This window comes from Anabrus simplex, chromosome 2, assembly GCF_040414725.1.
Source record: "Anabrus simplex isolate iqAnaSimp1 chromosome 2, ASM4041472v1, whole genome shotgun sequence".
Lineage (NCBI taxonomy): Eukaryota > Metazoa > Arthropoda > Insecta > Orthoptera > Tettigoniidae > Anabrus > Anabrus simplex.
Genome location: NC_090266.1, coordinates 530,179,806 through 530,200,653, shown reverse-complemented (window position 1 = coordinate 530,200,653; position 20,848 = coordinate 530,179,806). Strand labels below are relative to the sequence as shown.

Genomic DNA, 20,848 nt, shown 5'->3' with positions numbered 1-20,848 from the left:
TATTGTGACGTAATACACCTGTTTCAAGATATTTTTAGAACCAGAATTTACCGAGGACTTCTGGATGTTAATTGTAAAGCATTCCAGGTTTCTTGTATTAATATTATATTGTGGGAAACCAAAATTATCCAGAATCATAAATGAAATGGCATAAGGCTTTTAGTGCTGGGAGTGTCCGAGGGCATGTTCGGCTCGCCAGGTGCAGGTCATTTGATTTGACGCCTGTAGGCGGCCTGCGCGCGTGATGAGAATGAAATGATGATGAAGACGACACATACACCCAGTCCCCGTGCCAGCGAAATTGACCAAAGATGGTTAAAGTTCCTGACCCTGGCGGGAATCGAACCCGGGACCCCTGTCACCAAAGGCCAGCACGCTAACCATTTAGCCATAGATCCGGATATCCAGAATCATAGACATTATGTATATAAAGTTTAGGGAATAGAGTGAGTTCAGTTGATGTCATATCATTTAGCGAGTTGTCATAGATCATTTGTATCAGTGCCTCCCTGTGGATCAATCGTGATCTACTGTTTATTTTGTATGAGTTATGTAGTGAGTTATAGTAGCGTTGTGATATTTGTATTGTGAGTGCAACGGAGTTGAATTACGCGAGTTTTATATCGATAACGCTCGACGGATCAATATTGTCAATGCAGAATTCCTCCTTTCTTTCTTTCATAACCTGTTTACCCTCCAGGGTTGGTTTTTCCCTCGGACTCAGCGAGGGATCCCACCTCTACCGCCTCAAGGGCAGTGTCCTGGAGCGTGAGAAACTGGGTCGGGGGATACAACTGGGGAGGATGACGAATACCTCGCCCTGGTGGCCTCACTCGCTATGCTTAACAGGGGCCTTGGTGGGGGATGGGAAGATTGGAAGGGATGGACAAGGAAGAGAGAACGAAACGGTCGTGGCCTTAAGTTACGTACCAAATCAAACCAAACCAAACCAAACCAAACCCCATGGCACTGTAGCCCTTGAGGGGCCTTGGCCTACCAAGTGACCGCTGCTCATCCCGAAGGCCTGCAGATTACGAGGTGTCGTGTGGTCAGCACGACGAATCCTCTCGGCCGTTATTCTTGGCTTTCTAGACCGGGACCACTATCTCACCGTCAGATAGCTCCTCAATTCTAATCATGTACGCTGAGTGGACCTCGAACCAGACCTCAGGTCCAGGTAAAAATCTCTGACCTTGCCGGGAATCGAACCCGGGGCCTCCGGGTAAGAGGCAGGTACGCTACCCCTACACCACGGGGACGGCTTAGGTTAGGTACCATCCCGGCATTTGCCTGGAGGAGAAGGCGGAAACCACGGAAAACCACTTCCAGGATGGCTGAGTTGGGAATCGAACCCATCTCTTCCCATTTGACCTCCCGAGGCTGAGTTGACCCCGTTCCAGCCCTCGTACCACTTTTCAAATTTCGTGGCAGAGCCGGGAATCGAAGCCGGGCCTCTGGGGATAGCAGCTAATCACACTAACCACTACACCGCAGAGGCGGACCATTGCAGAATTACTGTGTAGGCTACATATTTATACGTATTATTACACTGTGTGCGTTCAGTGAAATATAACTCGTCATCGATAGTAGTGGTTTCTAAATGCTAAATCGTTGCATCTACTTCACACTACTGTGTATTTTTCAAGGATTTATGGTGTAAGTTTATTCCTCGTTATAGTCAGTTTATCAGTTTATTTTTAAATCGAGAGATGTCAAAGGATGTGGTCAAGTCATAATCACAATAGGCCAACGAGATGTATTGAAACAAAAATTGAAATGCAATTTAGAAAATAAAAATGTGTTAGGTGCGTAAATTAGCTTTTTTCCAAAATAGGTGCTAACGATCAAAACAGGCAATTAGGAGGACTGAAATGCCTTCTATTCATCATAATTTGACTTAAAACGGAATTTTTAACTTTACTCCGGATGCTTAACAGTGTCAGGAACGAAAGGAAATTTTGGAAAATATCCTCAAATAAGTTGTTATACAGACCTCAGACGCGCTCAAGTTATCAGGGCTGCTGATCTTGATGTTAAAGTGAAGGAACAATAATAGTAATTAGTAAGCATTCCAACTTCCAAATAAATGAATACTACACAGTAGAACTCGGTTAATTCGAACCTTTATGGCCCAAGAAAAAATAATTCGAATTAAACAATGTCACATACCATACACGAATCTCGAATTCCAAATGATCCATACTTTTACAGTGGTCCCTCGAGTTGTAATAAAGGACATATCGTTAGGTAGCTATTATCTTGAACTTTTTCTTACCTTCGCAAAAACTACAATTCGGTTAACAGCACCAGCATGATTCTACGCTACTTTCCTCCTCAACGCAGACAATGTTCCATCCTCCTCACATATCATTTTTTGAGAACTAATATGACAGTTCTAATGTGGTATTTTTACTTCCAATTAAATAGCGCAATATTCGAATTAAGGGAGAAATTTGCGGAAAACACAAAAAACAGAGGATTATCCGCAACCGATGGCATCTGGAGTAGGATAATGCCTACAAGAATGCAACAAAATCTACAGTTCAATGACGAAGATGTCAGCACGAGAAATAACAGTAATAGCTGGAGATTTAAATGTGAACATTGGGGACAATAATGCAGATGATCATTTGCGCAAAGTTGTTGGGAAATGTAATTTGGGAATTCGGAATAGGGGTGGGTGGGTGAATTCTTAATACATTTCTATGCAGGTAACAATGCCTTCATAATCATTTCTGGAATATCAAACTCATCAAAATCGATTGTACACATAGTGCTTAGATGGAGAGAAGAACCGTCGAAGAGGAAGATTTGAATTAAACACGAATAATTTTTAACATTGTGCTGTATGGCAATTTCAAGGGACCGCGAAATAGTTCGAATTAATAAAGTTCTACTGTATAAGAAATACTGGTAATTGTTTTCTGAACAGAAGGTCTGTATTTAAACAAATATGCGAAACGGCTCTCTCATCGAGGCCAATATAATCAGTAGTTTCGTATGACACGCAACAGTCGTTTTGTTGCTCGAATGCCAATAAAAATATTTCCATAAGTTCAGTCAAGTGAATGAGACCCAATAAGTCGCCAATAAGTGCAATTGAATTTGATTGTATCGCTAAAACATTGCATGGGCACTACCCATAAAAAGTAGCGACTTAGTCTCCAACTTCTTACTGAGGGAATCCTGGCCAATGTACAGTACGTGAGATTTTCAAAATGGAGAATCACGTTCCAATGGTGTGATTTTCGCGAAAAGCATGTACGTCTCATGGCTCACGACTTAAGATTAACGGTCTGATTAAATTTCACGGATGCTTTTTGTTTACTCCGAAAACACCGGAAATGACTGCCTTAAAGTTAAGGGTCCTTACAGCCTATTTTCAAACATCGCACTGTAGAACCACGAATATTCTCAAACAAGAGAGAACCAGAATAGTAATGTTTGTGCTCGACATTTGTATCAATCGATTCACCACGCCCAGAAACGTACGGAATGAAGTAAAGGTATTCCCAGCTGATATCAACTGACGAACTGTTTTATAACATTTTTCTGGAAATCATAACAGCGATAAATACATTTCTCTTTAAAGATAGTCCTGTTAGATAATATAAGTCCAAGAGATACGTTCACATGCAAAGTTTTAGAGTTATATATTATAATATACGTTAAGTTTTTGTTAAAATGTATAGCATTCAGGTGGTAATGAATTTGAAATTACTTTTCCTGCTGTTTTATTTTTAGTGATATATATTCTATGAACATTATGCAACGAAAATTCTGAATATTGCCATAAATATGGTACCGTTCGAAATGATTTTAGAACGCAGAAAGTGGCATTGGGGCCCATTATATATTAGAGTACACCACTACAAATGCCATCAATCAGTTTATAATAATAATAATAATAATAATAATAATAATAATAATAATAATAATAATAATAATAATAATACCAAGTGAGTTGGCTTCGTGGTTTGGGTCACGTAGCTACGAGATTGCGGGTTGAAACTCCACTGTCGGTAGCCCTTAAGGCGACACTCCGGAGATAAAAATATATTTTTACCTAATGCATGCATTTTCACGAAAAATTGTGGGAATGTCACCTACATAAAAGTAGATATATCACGAACATTTCTTTCATATACAATTAATCGTTTTTCCAAAATTCCATTGTTTTCTTGAAATTTAATCAACATGTTAATGTAAATTCGTAATTAAGTAGATAATACTTCTCTTCTGACCCCAACTTGGAAGGTTCGATCCTGGCTCAGTCAGGTGGTATTTGAAGATGCTCAAATACGTCAGCATCGCGTCGGTAGATTTACTGGCACGTAAAAATAACTCCTGAGGGACTAAATTCCGGCACCTCTGCGTCTCCGAAAACCGTAAAAGTAGTTAGTGGGACGTAAAACAAATAACATTATTATTAGATAATACTTCTTTTAAAAGCACTACGTGTCGATTATTCTACATCTATGTATATAAAATAAGAGTTTTGTCTGTACATTGCTCAGAATTTGAAAAGAATGGTATTTCTGTATCGGTCATGTCCATAGTAACAAGGAAATGCACTTTTTACTTTTCCGTAATGTCTGTCTGCCTACCTGTCTGTCTGTCTGTCTGTCTGTCTGTCTGTCTGTCTGTCTGTCTGTCTGTCTGTCTGTCTGTCTGTCTGTCTGTCTGTCTGTCTGTCTGTACACGCATCAAGAAAACGGCTGAAGAGAATTTAACGAAATCGGTATGTGAAGTCGGGGGATGAGCCGCTACAATCTAGGCTATAAATCATTTTACTCACGCTGAACGAAATGGTAGTTTAAGGGAATCTCTACAATTTAATTCTCGAATATTTATATTATTAATGGTCCTATCGATAAATGCTACATAACTAAAGTTATATAGAATTAAATTTCCGATCATTTATGTCATACATTGTTACGGTACTGGCTTTGATAACGCAGATATTCATGATTTGTATTTTTGATGCCGAGCCACGAGAAAATGGGTTAACAGAATTTAATGAAAGTCGGTATATAGAGTCGGGGAATAAGAAACTACAGTCTAAGTTAAAAAAATTGTCTTCACCCTGGATGAAATTGTAGTTTAGGGGAATGTGCCCAAAATTTAAATTTTAAATACCTATGTTATTGGTCCTATCGAAAAGTACTACATAACGAAAGTTATAGAGAATTATTTCCGATCATTTATGTTTTTATTCAGTTTTACTGTTCCGACTATGATAAGAGTGGTATTTCAGAGTCGGAAGAAAACTAAATATGAAGGCCTACAGTACTGAAAGCCCATAACATTTGAGATTTTCCTAACTCGCTGACTACTTTTACGAAGATATAAAACTGCATTTAACTTGAAGAATATGAAATATCTCCATTTAAAGTGGAAATTAATGAAAATTAATATTCATTAAATAAAATACACAATCGTCGAACCTTGTACTCACACTTACTTCTTACCTGCTTACTTACACATACATTATTTGAAGGGCGCCAGCTACCACTCAGTGCGGCAATAATAGAATGAGAATCTTGACTATCTCTAGGGTGTGGGGTAATAAGCTTACTTTTGACAACATACCATATAGGTTCTGGAAAAAGGAGATTGGCGTTCGGTTTCCCCATTAAATTTGAGGTTATCTAATTCTGTCATTGAAATAATACTATGAATTCATTTGATAGAACGAAATATATTCTTTAAATAATATATAAAAAATAGGGAGTCTTGTTGCGATAAAACAGATGAGAATATGAAATTATGACATTGCAACTGAAAGAACATTTAATCGGACATTTAACAATTTATACAAAATATATCCCTCACTGTTTCACTTGACTGTACCTTCAACACTTTGAGTGTAATTACGACGTATTCCTTAAATCTGGTGTTTACTGTAGATGTCTCACGCCTAATTTGGTGATATATCCATGTGACTGCTTCTTCTCCATATCATATGACCTCTTTGTAAGTCTGTATGGTATCACTTCTTTGCAAGTGTGTCCCTCTACGACTCCATCAGTTCACCATCCACTTCTTCTCTCTTCACCTTCCGTTTAACTATTGACTCCCGTTGAATGACTGAGGCCACTCCATCTTCGTTCACTTAATGGCCAACTGTGCCTCTCCTTCCAGTAGAATAATGACTGTTCACTTATCCATTTTGGCTTCTTCACTGTACTGCTTCCGTTTAACTAATGACTGACGCTACAATATGCAGCCACCTTATATAGACGTTGGATGACGCAGCTACGTAACCTCCAGAAATGACAATGACCTGCTCCCACCTACGCGACAGATATTACATACAATGGTGAAATTCCCTGGGGCGGCCTGAGTATCTGAGCTCATTGCTAAATGCTCACGATGACGTAGCCATGACGTAGCGATGACTTTGCATTTACTCCAGCAGTATTGCACAATGTAACGATGTCACACTCAACATCTGATATATACAACAATTCTCACTGTACATGTCTTGAGTGTTATTCTACACTTACGTATACTGTATATGCATACATTTAACTACAATTATGCAAGCGACAAGCGTTGCAGAATTGAATTGAATGAGAATGATAATTACAATAATAGTAATAATATCACAGGTAAAATAATAATAATACTGACATAATAATAATAATAATAATAATAATAATAATAATAATAATAAAACAGATAACATCATAAAATAATAAAAATACAGATATCATCTTGTAACGGGATTTGAACCGTTACACATTGATCAACAATAACATTACATTGGCCATTGTTTGTTGTGATATTCTTTGTCTCTTACGCTGCCACTCAATTCCGATAGATGGGATTACTGCTGCGTACCAATTATAACAGCCTGACTGAATATTGGCGGGAGATAGCTGAGGAGTTAGAAAAGTTTCTTCTTTAGCATGTCATTCCTCTGGTTCATCATAGTATTCAGCTATTCGATCCCTACTCTGACGCACCGTTTTTAATGAGCAGTGTGCACACTTAAGGTAGAGCTTCACGTAGTAGTAGTAGTAGTAGTAGTAGTATGACCTGCTTTAGAATTACAATTTAGGCATATTCCAAATTATAGCACCACAATTCACTAAATAACTCAAAATTCAACCCTGAAAAGAGCCGTTTCTTAAAAAGAGCTTCTTCCTTTTCACTTTTATTAAATTCTACATTAATTTTATTCAAAATTAGCAGTGAAGAGGGGGTTTCTCCCCTGGCCTTGAAGAAAAGTTTGGCTCCAAGTCAGATAGATTTTTCCGCCGCCAGTGTAGTGAATTGAGATTTTCCGACTCATCGGGTACTCCTAGGAAACAGATTAGTTAAAGGGCATAGTTTTTGACCTGAAACTTTCCACTGTTCGACCCCACCTCCACCGAAAAGAGACGAAGAGTCTTCACGGATCACGGCTGTCTGCGGCCTGGTCATTCCAGCTCTGGAACTTTGGACTGTTAGATCGGCGGCGTAATACATTTCGTTAAAAGTGAGAAATGTGTTGTTTTTCATTTGATCGAGTATTTCATGTGAAATACTTGTTTTTACTCGCGCCATTCCTACTGACGTCATGGTAATGGCCTATGTTCATTTCAGTTGGGAAAACCACTAAAACAGTCTTTCTGAGGATGTAAAAAAGCAGGTGGAGAGTGAGTGTCTGCCACTATAATGCAATTCCCCAACCTGATTGTGACTGATGGTAGTCAAGCGGGCCTACCATTACAATGAAAATTCCCTAATACAGCCATCATATGAGAAAAGACGTTTGGTGATTTTTCCGTCGCGGTTCTAGGGTAACGTTAAGAGCTATGCAATTTAATTAATACAGTCTTGCTCACAACGTGTACACTACCTAACCTACAATTCTGTATACAATGTAGAATTCCGTAGCGAAGCACGGGTACATCAGCTAGTAATTCTATAAAATTGTTAAATTATTAAAGAAGGAATGGCAATAGCAAATATCCTTGTATTTTAAAAATACGTGGCAAAAGTAATTGAAAAAGTAAAGCACTAACTAAAATAATGAAGGGTAGGATACATGTTTGTCCCCAAATTTGTAGTACTGCACAACATCTAGGACAAAAATAAAGCTAAAAGAAAAGAAAAAGGGATGATAATTTGTGGAATGAATATAAATATTATTAGCTTTAAGTACAACATCTAATGTAGCAATAGTCAAATAATTGTAATAAGATTAACTTAATGCATGTATCAAATGAATTGCAATAAACGAATGCTCTCTCCCCAGGTTCAGGCGAACTGGAACTAGAGGATGGGAGTATTCTATTCTTTTCTAATTCAGTACATAGATTTACTATAAACTGTACCAGTATAGTAGAAGCTGAGTTTGGAAAGCCACAGTTCTGCTTTTCATTGTTTTATTTCATGACTGAAATGTACTTTCTGAATATAGTGTATTTTACAGAGCACATGAAAAATTTACCAACATAAGGAGTGTATTTATTATGTGTCCTTCTGAAGTGATGAAAAGGCGCATAGTTGACATCGTAGAGAAAAGCAAAATCAATCAATCAATCAATCAATCAATCAATCAATCAATCAATCAATCAATCAATCAATCAATCAATCAATCAATCAATCAATCAATCAATCAATCAATCAATCAATCAATCAATCAATCAATCAATCAATCAATCAATCAATCAATCAATCAATCAATCAATCAATCAATCAATCAATCACTACTGATCTGCATTTAGGGCAGTCGCCCAGGTGGCAGATTCCCTATGTGTTGTTTTCTTAGCCTTTTCCTAAATGATTGCAAAGAAATTGGAAATTTATACAACATCTCCCTTGGTAAGTTATTCCAAACCCTAACTCCCCTTCCTATAAAAGAATATTTGCCCCAATTTGTCCTCTTGAATTCCAACTTTATCTTCATATTGTGATCTTTCCTCCTTTTAAAGACACTATCCAAAGTTATTCGTCTACTGATGTCCTCCCACGCCATCTCTCCACTGACAGCTCGGAACATACCACTTAGTCGAGCAGCTCGTCTCCTTTCTCTCAAGTCTTCCCAGCCCAAACTTTGCAACATTTTTGTAACGCTACTCTTTTGTCGGAAATCGTCCAGAACAAATCGAGCTGCTTTTCTTTGGATTTTTCCCAGTTCCTGAATCAAGTAATCCTGGTGAGGGTCCCATACACTGAAACCATACTCTAGTTGGAGCCTCACCAGAGACAAATATGCTCTCTCCTTTATATTCTTACTACAACCCCTAAATACCCACATAACCATGTGCAGAGATCTGTACCTTTATTTACAATCATATTTATGTGATTACCCCAATGGAGATCTTTCCTTATATTAATACCTAGATACTTAACAATGATCCCCAAAGGGAACTTTCACCCCTTCAACGCAGTAATTAAAACGGAGAGGACTTTTCCTATTTGTGAAACTCACAACCTGACTTTTAACCCTGTTTATTATCATACCATTGTCTACTGTCCATCTCACAATATTATAAAACATTAAACATTAAAACATTATTATTATTAACATTACATTAACATTAACATTAACATTATTAAACATTACTATTAAACCTAAGGGATTCTAGTTAGATTTGGAATGCAACTTTTCCAAGCGAAATAATGAACGGACGCTAACTTCAAAAATAGAATTTGTTATGGTTTTTTTCTTGAAACGCAAAAATTACAATATTAAGACTGTATTTATGTATGTATGTATGCAATCATATCTTATACTTCTCATAAATACGAGGGCTGGAAATAAAGTAGTGGCCATATTGATAGAACGCAATATTTAATTAACTAACAAGTACAATTGCATTACATTCCTTCAGTATTATCACCCACAAAGTCTATTACATTTTGCCAAATGTCGGCAAGCCGTAGAGGACCGTTTACAAGGTGTTCTCTGTTGACGACAGTGACGGATCTCGCTACTGTGCGGAGTACAGATGCTTTTTATTTTTGCTAGTTGTTTTACGTCGCTCCGACACAGATAGGTCTTACGGCGACGTTGGGACAGGAAAGGGCTAGGAGTGGGAAGGAAGCGGCCGTGGCCTTAATTAAGGTACAGCCCCAGCATTTGCCTGGTGTGAAAATGGGAAACCACGGAAAACCATTTTCAGGGCTGCCGACAGTGGGGTTCGAACCTACTATCTCCCGAATACTGGACTTGGCCGCACTTAAGCGACTGCAGCTATCGAGCTCGGTAGTGCAGATGCTACGTTAGGAAATTGGTGGTCTCGAAGGGTTTCCTTCAACTTCGGAAACCTGTCGAAGTCACAAGGACTCATATCTGGTGAGTACGGAGGGTGTTCTAAGACCTCCCAATGCCATCGTTGCAATAAGTGCTTGACATTTTTTGCCATATGACAACGTGCGTTGTAGGGCGATCATCTCACTATAAACGCGGACGTTTGCACCGTATAGCTGGACACTGATGACGCTCCAGCAATCGGCAATAGTAGCCACCCTCGAGACAGCACCGTCGTAGTCGTATGTCACAATCAGCATAAGCTTCACGAGACTGGCTTCCTGTCGACAGTTCTGTGGACGTGGCGAACCTGGTGACGCCATTCATTCGATTGCCGCTTTAATTCAGACTCGTGACCACGTCTCATCAATGGCGACAATACGCTGCAGAAATACGTCTCCTTCGCTGCGGTATCTGTCCTGGTGGATGCCAGCCAGTGCATACCGGTGCCATTTCTCTACGTCGGTCAGTTGATGTGGAACCCAACGGGACGTAATTTTCCTCATTTTAAGATAATTCGTCAGTATGTGACACACTGTTGGATGACTGAAACAACCTCTACGGATAATTCCCGGACAGTCCATCGATGGTCTACGGAAACGAGACTACTCATGATGACAATCTGACCTTGAGGAATGGAGGGCTGACTTGTACGGTGCAAATCCGCACTCTCTTTCCGACCTGCACGAAACGCCATGACCCATCGTGCAAACGTCCTGTATGGTAATGCATTCTTGCCACAGGCTTCACGTAATCCTCGATAATATTCTGACGCAAGGGCGACCTCCATTGTAATCCACGAACGCTGATCACCTTTTGAAAACATGCTTTAGGTTGGTGAAATTGACACTCTTCAATTCAACACCACACAGAAACAACACTCCCAACTGGAGGTGCGTCAAATGCACACTATACGAGATCAGTCTAGGGAGGTCAAGACACGAATGTTATTTATGGAGTCGCCATGGTGAGCCTTTAAGTGAGTGTAACCAAAGGCAAGTGTATTCGAATTTGAAGGATTTAAGTAACAAACATTGACATAAAAACAAACAAACAACTATTTTACATGTAGAATTTATCTGGACATCTATAGTTCATGTATATATAACTGTATAACACTTAAATGACATGAATGCATCCAAAGTTATTTGAATAAGAAGATAATTAACAGAACCTGAATTTAATTTTTTGAGAAACAAGAATCAGCAGAAGTGCTCATGTATACCCTTTTACTTCCATACAACTTGGTCTTAGTGTACTTCTTATTAATATCATTTGTCAAAATACGCAATCTCATTGAGTGAAACATAGAAATCTGGACGGTCCCTCTGTTATATTATGATTACATGAAATATTGAACTTAAAGTACATAAAGACAGTTGTAGTAAATTACCTTCAGCATTTACTTTCTTAAGGAAGTAGTTACCGGTACTACGTTTCTGAAAGGTTACCCCAGCATGTTGACAAACACTGAATGCACCTTGAGGCGATTGCATTAAATTATGTTTGTCAGCTGTTGTTATCCATTCACGCGGTAATTTCTTTGGGTTCAGAGGCAAAAATATTCTTCACATATACAACCAGAGTGGCTACTCTTACTAGCTTATGGGTAACCCATGCAGCTAAATAGTACAAAATGGTGGTGGTGGTCGTGATTGTTGCTTTAAGAGGGAGTACAACTGCACAACCATCCGCTATTAACAATAATCAGAGGGAAAACTGGAAGGGATCCAACACTTAGAGAAATGAAGTTATCGGCCAAAGAAAAACAAAGGCCCTGAAGTTCGTGAAAATGTAAAAGTCCCTAGGCCTTGAATGCTCTAATACCGTCGGGGTCTGAAAATAACAAGTGTTGACCAAGGGAGGTGGGATGGAATAGAAAAAGTGAGGAGCCTAGCACAAATAAGTGAAAGCAATGCCAGGACTCAGCTAAGGGCCACGTGGTCGACAACCCACGCTCCCAAGTTGAATCCCTGGGGCCCCTTTTAATCGTCTCTTACAACAGGCAGGAGATACCGTGGATGTATTCTACTAATCCCACAAAATGGTAATCATAATTTGTAGGGCTACGGTTTTCAGTTCTCTTTTCGAAAGAAAACAATTCAAGGTAATACTCGTCATCGTCATCAGAAGAAGAACAACAAAAAGAAGACCGAGGAAGTAGCTGTGCGGTTTGGGTTACGTAGCTATCAACGCATTCGGGAGATACTGGGTTCGAACCGCACTGTCGGCAGTCCTTAAGATGGTTTTCGTTGGTTTCCCATTTTCACACCTGGCAAATGCTGGGGATGTTCCTTATTTAAGGCCACGGTCGCTTCCTTCCCACTTCTAGTCTTTTCCTATCCCATCTTCTCCATAAGACCTATATATGTCGTTGCGACGTACAGCAGATTGCAATTAAGGAAGAAGAAAATTAGCTAGGCATTATGTGAATATTGGGCTGTACTTATCATTCTAATCATATGTCTCACTTTTATACGAGTGATATAACACTTTTGATAGATAACTGCGAACCAGTTTGTAATAGGCTTTCATAATCTTTATCCCGTGCGGAGCGGGTAGTAGAATAATACCCAGGGTATCCCCTGCCTGTCTGAAAAGGGTCTCTTAACTAGGAAGTGATGGTTGGCGACCACGTGGTCCTTAGCTGAGTCCTGGTAATTTTCCACTTAATTGTGCCAGACTGCTTACTTTAATTTTTCCTAAACGACCTCCCTTGCGTAGTTAATTCGAAAAAGTAAACACGAATAATATTATTAGACCTATTCAGTTTCTATTACCTCAGCTTCTTCTTTTTAACAATTCTTTGTTTTTGAATGTTTCCTAGAACATTTTGTTAGGTGCGCATGGAACATTTTTGGGATGGAATTCCACTTGAGCGTCACGGTTCATCTACCCTCTTCTGTTCACACCGCGATTCGCTAAAATGATATCAGAAGGAAATACATGACGGAACCCATAATTTAAAAAAAATCGATCATATTAACACATGATTCTTCAGGAATAATTTCAACTAACCTCGAACGGGACTGAATGTAGGTTGCCATTTATCACGCCTGGAATTTTGTACCGTACCCACTGAGCTCACCATTGCATATTACTGGAAAGTGAAACACTAATCCCGCCAGTTGACTTATTCTGACAGTTTGGTGTAGAGCAGTATCCCGTTTTCCTTAAAAAAAGCAAATATTGTTCACATTTTTACATGGGGCTGGCCCACATCATAACGATTCTTAAGACTCAAAATATGGCCGTCACCGCAAAGGATTGTGGTAGCATATTCAGACATTCCTAGACTGACCTTGACACTACACATCGAAAACAGCGCCACCTGACAGCTCCCATATCCTATTTGCGCACGCCCGATCTCCTGCGAGTGTCAGGACTACGTTGCCACTCCTGTATTTATAGCCCTCGTATTACGATACTGTAGAATCTTATTAGTTTAAAGTGCCACTGAAGAGTGAGCTTAAATTCTCACAGACTATTGCAGAACCTTAAAAGATCTACTATTTTCATAGTAGCGCTGTTGGCTGATGACATGCAGCATTCTATTTTTTGCTATCGTGCATGTTTACAATTTGTGACAATTTATTCCAGTCGTTTCTTGAAATCTTGTATCCTTTACTTAGACTACTTTCTTTTTGCTTCCATTCAGATCCTGATATGAAGGACAGGAAGCTGCTGTTGGGGTTCTACGTTATTGCAATGATATGGACCACGAGAATTCACGCACAGTAAGTCTTGATGTTCATAAAGCAATGAATGTCTACTCAAATGGTTTGTAAGTATGACAATGATCGAACTTTGGACTCATGTCCTATGAACTGGTTAGATGGTAGTAACAAGATTAATGTGAATACGTTTTCGTATTCAGTGAGATATAATGTATTTCATTTATCTTGCAATTTGTACATTATAGTTTGTTATAATTGATTATTAATAGGGCTTTCCAAACAGTTCATGTTTTCACCTTTTCATCTTTTAGCCGTATGGTGAGTTCTTCACATTGTCCAGATAGTTCATTCAGTTTTGTAGATTCCTAATTATAATTTGTGCATTTATAATACTTAGACATTTGAAAGAGAGGCGCACGTTCATATTCATTGTTTTAGATCCGTCTAGCGTTTTCTTTGTGAGAGATTCAGATATTTACCGCTATAATTTGCCATATTTAGCTCAGTCCTATAGAGCCTAGTTAAACAGTTTTATAAAGAAAAACGTGAAATTACGAGAACATGTTCAATAGCAGGTACCACTATCCATTTCTAAGTTCAATGAAACTCTTCAGATAGACTGAATTACTTTTTCTTACATACTTCTTCTAATTTGTCAAATTATCGCCAAATTTGTTTGCGTACGTAACGCTATTTTTCTCCATATACTGAGGGTAGATTATGATAGGCCGTCGTGCATTCGCCCTTGTATTGATGTGTGGATTATTGTGAGCTGCTTCCAGAACGGCCTCTTCTGTTTCACCCGATGTAACGGGCCTATCGCGGACTCTTGGCTGGTTGGTAATCACACCTGTTGTCTTTGGGCGTATTTCAACACGGCGGAACTTAATAGCAGCCGAGTGTCGCCTGTCGGGATACCGTTCCTGGTACAGACGTAGTGCCTCGCACGCGTTTTGTCCTGCTTCCCCATAAATGAGGAGCATGTCAACGTATTCCTCTGTGGAGAACACGCCGAATGACAGCAGAGATTACACTACATTCAGGCCCTAACCAGCGGAGTATGCGCAGGCCACAATATGAATAACAGCGTCACTCTACTGTTTGTGTGTGGCAAACGTGGGCCTGTGTTTACATATTCAAACATCTTACCGATGCAAAAATAATGGAAGTATGTACGTTTCGAACCACCGCTAGCACATTCCGTCGACTACTATGCGAACGCCTAACCACATCCGCTACGCTACACTTCTGAATACATGCTGGTAGTACGACGAGAGCAGCGTACATACGCAGTCTGGTTCGGCGTTTAGGACATTAATTACTGCACTGTTACCTAGCTTTATGCATTGATTCCCCTCTTCGTTACACCCGGTCACGCGGCACGACACATTATCATAGTTACATGGCAAAAGGACGTTGCTATATGATTTCAAGGCGTCATGCTTTGTGAACGGATGATATAACATTTCGCTAGTGTGGAGAATCGTGTGCAAAATGTGCTCACTGAACATTAGTAGCATACAGTACGGCAGCAGGGGAATAGCACCCCTATAACAATGTGCACGTTAGTTGGGCTGCAGCAAACGATATTTGATTTGCAGAATGACACTGTATATACCGGGTCGTCCACCAGCTCCTTATTTTTCAGGAACAAGGTAACCCAATTAACGCGTATATCATCATCATCTGTTTACCCTCCAGGGTCGGCTTTTCCCTCGGACACAGCGAGGGATCCCACCTCTACCGCCTCAAGGGCAGTGTCCCGGAGCTTCAGACTCTTGGTCGGGGATACAACTGGGGAGAATGACCAGTACATCGCCCAGGCGGCCTCACCTGCTGTGCTGAACAGGGGCCTTGTGGAGGGATGGGAAGATTGGAAGGGATAGGCAAGGAAGAGGGAAGGAAGCGGCCGTGGCCTTATGGTAGGTACCATCCCGGCATTCGCCTGGAGGAGAAGTGGGAAACCACGGAAAACCACTTCCAGGATGGCTGAGGTGGGAATCGAACCCACCTCTACTCAGTTGACCTCCCGAGGCTGAGTGGACCCCGTTCCAGCCCTCATACCACTTTTCAAATTCCGTGGCAGAGCCGGGAATCGAACCCGGGCCTCCGGGGTTGGCAGCTAATCACGCTAACCACTACACCACAGAGGCGGACGCGTATATCATAATCATCCGAAAAACAATAGAACGTGCTTCTTCATGGCCTTAGTACAGCCATACCGTTTATATAATGCTCGTGAATATGGTATAAATTAGGGACGTGCCACTCGATCGCCTGCTCGAACAGGCTTGAGTGCTGACGTCACGAACTGGTGTGTCGAGCTTGGTCGAGCAAGATCGAATAGCACAGAATTCCCTCGTGACGTAGGCTTGCATGCGCTCTAAGCAGGACGTGTGTGTGTGACTCGAGCACATTTCCGTCTTCACTCATTCTCTTTGGTCTTCACATTCCGGCATTACTTGTAGTAGAGTAAGTAGCAATCATTCTGCAGAATAACAGACGTACCACAAGTCGTAGTGGACGCATCAGTTTATTAAACCCATATATGCCCAGAATAAATTTTTGTTATCAAATTTATTTTTGCTAGTTGCTTTACGTCGCACTGACACAGATAGGTCTTACGGCGACGATGTTATCAAATTTAACTGACTGCTCGACATGAAGATGAGCTCCGCATAGTGATAATATTTCTGTGATTTTCTCCTGTCGTTATTTGGTCGCTACTTCCATTTCTAGTTCTTCTGATTATTGGATGTATCATTGGAATAACATATTTTTCAGTTTTATTATACTGCTAAGATACTATTTCTAACGCACGAAGACGTGTTTATATACAATACACCATTGGTGTTACGGCGCCATCGACATTTAATTTGTATCCATTCAATTTATAATTATTGTTTTGCTGCCGTATATGCTAATAATAATAATAATGATAATAATAAGGAAATTTTAACAGAACGGAAGTCCTGAGTCCGATCGGATATAACTGAACTTTCAGGATTTTCTAAATTACATCTCACAATCCGTAGATATTGCATGTTGCGAAAATGCATCAATGGACACATAGGGCTGGTATTATATTCTTGTAATTCTAGTGGATTAGTCATTAATAATTCAATATATTTCGATATAAACTGATTTTATTTCCACGAACATGCGGTATTTTACATCAAAGAGCAAAGAAGATTGTCATGCAACTGATTTAGAGCGAGGAAATCACTCATAGATGGCGGGCCATACTCCTGCTCGAGTACTGAGAACGCCGCCTAGATCTAGGTGGCGTTGGTACTGCTCGGCCTACATCGAGCTGTGACGTCATCACCTCGAGCTGCTCGAGCTGCGCTTAAGCCCATCCCTAGTATAAATCATTAACGGCAGTGTTATTTCTATTATTTAAACTATAATGAATGTGTAAAACGATCACAGCTGCGAAAAACACTATCATATGTTTGGACAGGAAGAGTCTATAGGTACCACAACGTGCTAACAGTCCACCGAGGCTCGCGGTAGCGAGGGTCGCTAAGCCGGGCATCGACGCAAATGGATAACCCAAAGTGTGTGGTAGTAGATTCGAAGAACAGGCTGGTACATTTTTTTACCAACGCCGTTTACAGTGACTGTAATATGGCCATATATCATCCTGTTCTTCTTTTTCTTTATCAGTTTACCCTCCAGGTTCGGTTTTTCACTCGGACTCAGCGAGGGATCCCACCTCTACCGCTTCAAGGGCAATGTGCAGCAGTTTCAGATTCTGAGTCGGGGATACAACTGCGGAGGATGACCAGTACCTCACACAGGCGGTCTCACCTGCTATGCTGAACAGGGGCCTTGCGGGGGGATGGGAAGATTGGAAGGGACAGACAAGGAAGAGGGAAGGAAGCGGCCGCGGCCTTAAGTTAGGTACCATCCCGACATTTGCCTGGAGGAGAAGTGGGAAACAACGGAAAACCACTTCCAGGTTGGCTGAGGTGGGAATCGAACCCACCTCTACTCAGTTAACCTCCCAAGGCTGAGTGGACCCCGTTCCAGCCCTCGTATCACTTTTCAAATTTCGTGGTAGAGCCGGGAATCGAACCCGGAACTCCGGGGGTGGCAGCTAAACATATTAACCACTAGACCACAAAGGCTGACATTCAGAGTAACAAGTGTTTGAAATGTTGACCACTTTACAGTGTTCTATCTATCTATCTATCTATCTATCTATCTATCTTTCTTTCTTTCTTTCTTTCTTTCTTTCTTAATGTGTTTACCCTCCAGGGTTGGTTTTTCCCTTGGACTCAGCGAGGGATCCCACATATACCGCCTCAAGGGCAGTGTCCTGGAGCGTGAGATATTTGGTCGGGGATACAACTGGGGAGTAGGAGCAGTACCTCGCCAGGTTGGCCTCACCTGCTATGCTGAACAAGGGCCTTGTAGGGGAATGGGAGGCCTGGAAAGGATAGACAAGGAAGAGGGAAGGAAGAGGCCGTGTCCTTAAAATAGGTACCATCCCGGCATTTGCCTGGAGGACAAATGGGAAACCACGGAAAACCACTTCCAGGATCGCTGAGGTGGGAATCGAACCCACCTCTACTCAGTTGACCACCCGAGGCTCAGTGGACCCAGTTGCAGCTCTCGTACCACTTTTCAGATTTCATGGCGGAGCCGGGAATCGAACCCGGGCCCGGGGGTGGCAGCTAATCAAGCTAACCACTACACCACAGAGCCGGACTTCACAGTATTCATTCAACTTTTTACCATTACGGAGCACGTGGCATACATTTTAATTCGACGGTACTTTCTCCACAATTAGCAACATTTCAACGTACTCTTTATAGCAATCCATCGCGAGGAAAAGAATAAGTGATGTGATGTGACATTGCAGGTGTGGGTTATTATTTGTGCGCGCTGGATTCGGCTGTTTGTGGATTCGAATACCATGCTGACCATCCTGAAAGCGGGTTTCAACGGTTTTCCTCGATTTCCCTTTTTCACCACCAGGCGAATTCCGGGACGGTGCCTTAATAGAAGACTGAGGCCGATTTCCTTCTCAATCCTTCCCGCACCTATCCTTAGAGGAAAGGCGCCAAATCAGAGCGTACACCTTAAAACCAATAGCAAAGAAATACTGATTAACATTGTATCGCCGCTAAAATAGAGCACCTCTTTTGTTCAGAATATTCGCCTCATACTGTATTCCAACAAATTCGCTGCCGATACTCACACATCTTATTCTCCTGCCCTTAACCGATTCAGCCACGAAGTCAGCACACACGATGCCTGCTAAAGGTATAGTACTTAACGGCCGTTCCACCTAGAAATTTAACATACGTGTCAGTCTTCAACGCCGGCTCCGTGGTGTAGGGGTAGCGTGCCTGCCTCTTACCCGGAGGCCCCGGGTTCGATTTCCGGCCAGGTCAGGGATTTTTACCTGCACCTGAGGGCTGGTTCGAGGTCCACTCAGCCTACGTGATTAGAATTGAGGAGCTATCTGACGGTGAGATAGCGGCCCCGGTATAGAAAGCCAAGAATAACGGCCGAGAGGATTCGTCGTGCTGACCACACGGCACTTCGTAATCTGCAGGCCTTCGGGCTGAGCAGCGGTCACTTGGTAGGAAAAGGCCCTTCAAGGTCTGTAGTGCCATGGAGTTTGGTTTGGTTTTTTTTTTTGGTTTGGTCAGTCTTCAATGAAGGTGTACAGTGCTCATTTAACTTTCTTACGTTACAGAACACGTGGCATAAGATATTAATTCAATCGTACCTGTGTTATTTCGAGGCGCAATAAATCGCATGTTTGCAGAATGGTCCCTAGTATTTGGCGCTGGATTGTTCATAATATTTTTTCCTCTGCTAGGTCCATGGATCAATTTACAATGATGACACACAGGTAGGGGAGGGCCTTATTGACCATTGGGAGAAATTTCAAGTTATTTGGTGTTCATCAAATTAATTATAAGGTTCTTTAGGTTATACGCGTTATTTGGGTTTCCTGGCTCCGAACAAATACGGGGATGGTGAACCACATGGTATATACTAGGTAGTTCACCAGCCCCTTATTTTTTCGGAGGTAGGTAACCCAACTAACGCGCATATCATAGTCATCCGAAAAACATTTGTGGCTGCTTCTTTATGGCCTTAGCACAACCGTACCGTTTATATAATGCTCGCGAATATGATAGAAATAATTAACAACAGTGTTATTTCTATTATTTAAACTATAATGAATATGGAAAACGATCACAACTGCGAATAACACGATCTTACGTTTGGACAGGAAGTGTCTATAAGGACTACAGCGTTCTGCCCTTGTATTGAGGTTCACGGTAGCTATGGTTGCTAAACCACGCGTCACTGCTGTTGCATTAGACAAGCTGTGTGGTAGTAAATTAGCATCAGAGGCTGGTACGTTTTTTTTTTTCGATTAACGCCGTTTACAGCGACTGTAATATGGCCGCATATCATCCTGTTTCAAAGAATGAGTTTTTATTTGGTCCTGAAAAGGGCCGTTTTAATGCGATTGTACGTAACCTGGTTGGACTACGACGTGATGGTCTGTAGGTAGGATGTAGTACCCTGCGCATTCAGAGTAACAAGTGGTCGAAATATCGACCACTTTACAGTGTTCATTTTAACTTTTAACCATTACAGAGCATGTTGCATACATTTTAATTCGACCTTACGTCTTTGTTTGTTTGTTTGTTTGTTTCATTCTTTCTTTCTTCTTTTTCTTCTTCATAATCTGTTTACCCTCCAGGGTTGGTTTTTCCCTCGGACTCAGCGAGGGATCCCACCTCTACCGCCTCAAGGGCAGTGTCCTGGAGCGTGAAACATTGGACTGGGATACAACTGGGGAGAATGACCAATACCTCGCTCAGGCAGCCGCACCTGCTATGTTAAACAGGGGCCTTGTGGGGGAATAGGAAGATTGGAAGGGATA

The 20,848-nt window shown here is 41.1% G+C and overlaps 1 protein-coding gene across 1 annotated transcript in view; it reads left to right on the top strand.

Annotated features, from left to right (window-relative positions):
- HisCl1 (Histamine-gated chloride channel subunit 1) overlaps positions 1-20,848 on the top strand; it is a 511,142-nt gene that overhangs the window by 50,958 nt on the left and 439,336 nt on the right. Inside the window, exon 3 of the mRNA XM_067139191.2 lies at positions 13,908-13,986. Within this exon, the coding sequence (XP_066995292.2) occupies positions 13,916-13,986 (71 nt within the window). The 5' untranslated portion in view covers positions 13,908-13,915. The remainder of the gene's footprint in view (positions 1-13,907; positions 13,987-20,848) is intronic.